We start from the raw sequence: 3,230 nt of genomic DNA on the forward strand, positions 1-3,230 counted from the left end.
CCTCCCGGAGAGCGCACTCCAAGCCCGCCACCGCGCTCTCACGACCTCTCTCCGCTCTGCCTTCCCGCGCTTTCTCGGGCCTCCCGCCCCAAAAGATTAAAGCTGCCCCGCGGCGCGCGCTCACCAGCAGCTCTCTCGTAACGGTTCCTCCCGCCAGCCGGCTGCTCCCGCCGCTACCTCAAGCGCTAGAACTTTCTTCTATTTCCGCTTCCGGTTCGTCTCAAAAGCCGCCACCCAATTTGGGCACTTTTGGCCACCAAGAGCGACAGAAATACGACTCTGTAGTACTTCACCTCCCCTTTAGTGGGTGTTCCTTTCCGGTCACTTCGCCTTTTGTAGTCTCGCTCCTCAGACGGCCCATCGGTCTCATAGCAGAGGCCTCGAAAATGGATATTTCCTTGCCCGGCTGCTCAGCACCCGGAACTCAAGGCCTCCGTCTTGGCAGTGGGAAGAGTTAGAGAGAAGGACCGGGGGGCGGGGAGTAGCGGTTACTTCCGGGAGACACCGGAAGTACGTAATCCGGAAGTGTCCCGCCGAGACGTATTTGATGGAGTCGGTCGGCTGGGAATCAAGACAGAGCTGAGATCAAGGCAACTCCACCTCCTTAACGTCCGGTGAGCCCCTTCTTCAGGCCTTTGGTGGCTGTTCTGCGAAGCTAATCGTGGACGAGTTGCACTAACGTCCAACGTGGAGGACGAGCCCACTGAGCTAACATCTGTGGAAGAGGAGAGAGTCGGGGTAGTGTGCGATCTCCCGGGGTAAGGGAGCAGGGGAAGGGGATTTAGCAGTGGCGCCAGAGCCTGTTCTTCGGAAACTCGGTGATGGTTAATGTTTACTCCATCACAGTCGGCTCCTGAGTAATTTGTGGCTCGTTGGGCTGTATGCGGATGTCAGAGATAGGATTTCTCTAGGACGCGAATGTAGTTTTGTGGTTACACCAGTGCTTACAGCATAAGTGGGTCTCGAGCCTTCAAACATTCCCCGCACCTTAGCAAGCGTTGCACTTGAATTATCTCATTCTAAGCTGCTGCGAGTTCAGTGTTTGGGTTGTTTGCTCATTGTTGTTGTTATGTGCCGTCGGGTCGCCTGCGACTCATAGCGACCCTATGTACAACAGCCCTACACTCCGCTCTGTCCTGTGCCAGTCGCACTATGTGTGTGTTTGCTCATTACGCCCTAGAAAGGCTGAACAGCCAAGACAGACTTGAGAGTGAGCACTTAGACTTCGTAGGCCGTATTTTCACCAGCATCTTTTCACTTTTCAGTGACAATTCCCTCTTCATCTTCTAAATCGCCTTGAGCTCTGAGCCCGCCAGTCAGAGAACTCAGAAGGAGTTGAGAGGCTGCATCCCTCACACGCCAGAACTCAACGCACCATGTCTCAGGTCACGAAGAGGAAGCATGTGGTGAAGGAGGTGTTGGGGGAGCACGTGGTGCCCTCCGACCAGCAGCAGATTGTGAGGGTGAGTGCCCCCACCATCCCTGTTGGACGCTTGGGTGCGGGTGTTGGTATATTGAACTGTCTGATGATGACAGGGCATCTCCCTCCCGCCCAAACTAGGTACTCAGGACCCCAGGGAACAATCTGCATGAAGTGGAGACGGCCCAGGGACAGCGCTTCCTTGTGAGCATGCCTTCCAAGTACAGAAAGAACATCTGGATCAAGAGAGGTGAGCCAGCTTGTTTGCTGGGAGACAACTTGTTTGCTGGGAGACAGCCATTGGCCCTGACATTGGCCTCCGCCAGGCCCTGTGTCAGGACTGACCTGACCTCTCCTCTCTCTGCAGGAGACTTTCTCATCGTTGACCCCATTGAGGAGGGAGAGAAGGTGAAGGCTGAGATCTCATTTGTGCTCTACAAGGACCATGTGCGCGCTCTACAAAAGGAGGGGCTCTGGTAGGCTGCCCCCCCTTCCTTGTTGGTGCCCTGGCTTCTGGAGGAACTGACTCCCTAATCTTGTAATTGTTAGAGGGGCTTACTGCCTTTTCTGACTCTACCTTTTTCTTTTGCACAGGCCTGAGGCCTTCTCTGAGGTGGCTGAGAAACAAAACAGCAGGAACAGGTAAGGAATCGGCTTCGGGGTAAGGAAAACAAAGTAGGAGTCCAAGCCCTGAGGTGGAACCTGCCTCTGTTCTTACATAGGCTCCAAAGTGCTCCTTAATACATGATAGGATTTGTGGGTGTGAGCAAAGTTTGAGAGTCAGGCTGACCAGGTGCACATTTTGGTTTGGACAGTTAACAGCAGGGTACCATTAATTACTTATTTGATCTGTCAAGCTTCAGTCTTGGCAGATGGAGGAACTTAAATGGGAGCTTTATGACCCTTAAAGATGCAGATGCTCATTACATTGCTGAGTGTAGTGTGTGATTTGGGCCCAATGAATGGTAGTGGTACTGGAGTTGTTGCTATTAAAAAGAGTGGTTCTGTTGTGGGGAGACTGAGAAAGTTGGAATAAATAATGTATACTGCATTGAAAAAGATGAGGGAGAAAACTGATTAAAAGCGACACATGACTAGGTGTTAGTGCCCTGACAAGAGTCCAGAATGAAGGCTGCACAGTTGAGTGGATTTGGGGGAAGGGATTATATACCAATGAAAGAATTTTTCTTTTACTTTTCAAAGTGAAGAGCGAATTTAGGGGGGAGGGGGGCAGGGAGAAAAATGCAATAATGAAAGTCTCTGTAAATGCTCATTAAAATGAATAATAAAAGGATCACATAGACAATATGCCAGGGGCACACAAGCCTGCCAGCCCTCGCGCCTCCCTTCAAGATTAAAAGGAGGGACCAAGTTAGAGCAATCAAATGACCCAGCCAAGGCTCCCACCTAAAAGTTTACTAGAACCACACTCTTCTTTTAATTTCTTTATTACTAATTTATTATTAACTTTTCTCGCTGCCCACCTTCCCCCCCACCCAATTCGCTCTTCTCTTTGAAAAGTAGAAGAAAAATTCTTTCGTTGCTATATAATCCCTTCTCTCAAATCCACTCCACTGCAGCCTTCATTCTGGACTCCTGTCATGACAGTAATGTTGTTGTTATGTGCCGTTGAGTCGCTTGCTACTCATAGCGACCCTATGTACAGCATCCCTAAACTCTGCTCTGTCCTGTGCCAGTCGCACTGTCTCTGACACTCCCAATTACCCCAGTCACTGAATCAATCCACCTCATAGAGGGCCTTCCCCTCCTGCGCTGTCCCTCCACCCTCCCAAGCATGATGTCCTTCTCC

The 3,230-nt window shown here is 51.1% G+C and overlaps 2 protein-coding genes across 2 annotated transcripts in view; one reads left to right on the forward strand and one right to left on the reverse strand.

The window, feature by feature from the left end:
• BANF1 (barrier to autointegration factor 1) overlaps positions 1–179 on the reverse strand; it is a 1,603-nt gene extending 1,424 nt beyond the window's left edge. Inside the window, exon 1 of the mRNA XM_006893307.1 lies at positions 125–179. The gene's annotated coding sequence lies outside the window, so the exon portion shown is untranslated. The remainder of the gene's footprint in view (positions 1–124) is intronic.
• A 1,197-nt stretch (positions 180–1,376) lies between these two features.
• The window catches only part of EIF1AD (eukaryotic translation initiation factor 1A domain containing), a 15,590-nt gene continuing 13,736 nt past the window's right edge, over positions 1,377–3,230 (forward strand). The window contains exons 1-4 of the mRNA XM_006893419.1: positions 1,377–1,463; positions 1,562–1,670; positions 1,788–1,896; positions 2,015–2,062. Of these exons, the coding sequence (XP_006893481.1) occupies positions 1,377–1,463; positions 1,562–1,670; positions 1,788–1,896; positions 2,015–2,062 (353 nt within the window). The remainder of the gene's footprint in view (positions 1,464–1,561; positions 1,671–1,787; positions 1,897–2,014; positions 2,063–3,230) is intronic.

The sequence above is a fragment of the Elephantulus edwardii genome, unplaced genomic scaffold, assembly GCF_000299155.1.
Source record: "Elephantulus edwardii isolate Elephantulus edwardi_28Jun2011 unplaced genomic scaffold, EleEdw1.0 scaffold00126, whole genome shotgun sequence".
Classification (NCBI taxonomy): domain Eukaryota; kingdom Metazoa; phylum Chordata; class Mammalia; order Macroscelidea; family Macroscelididae; genus Elephantulus; species Elephantulus edwardii.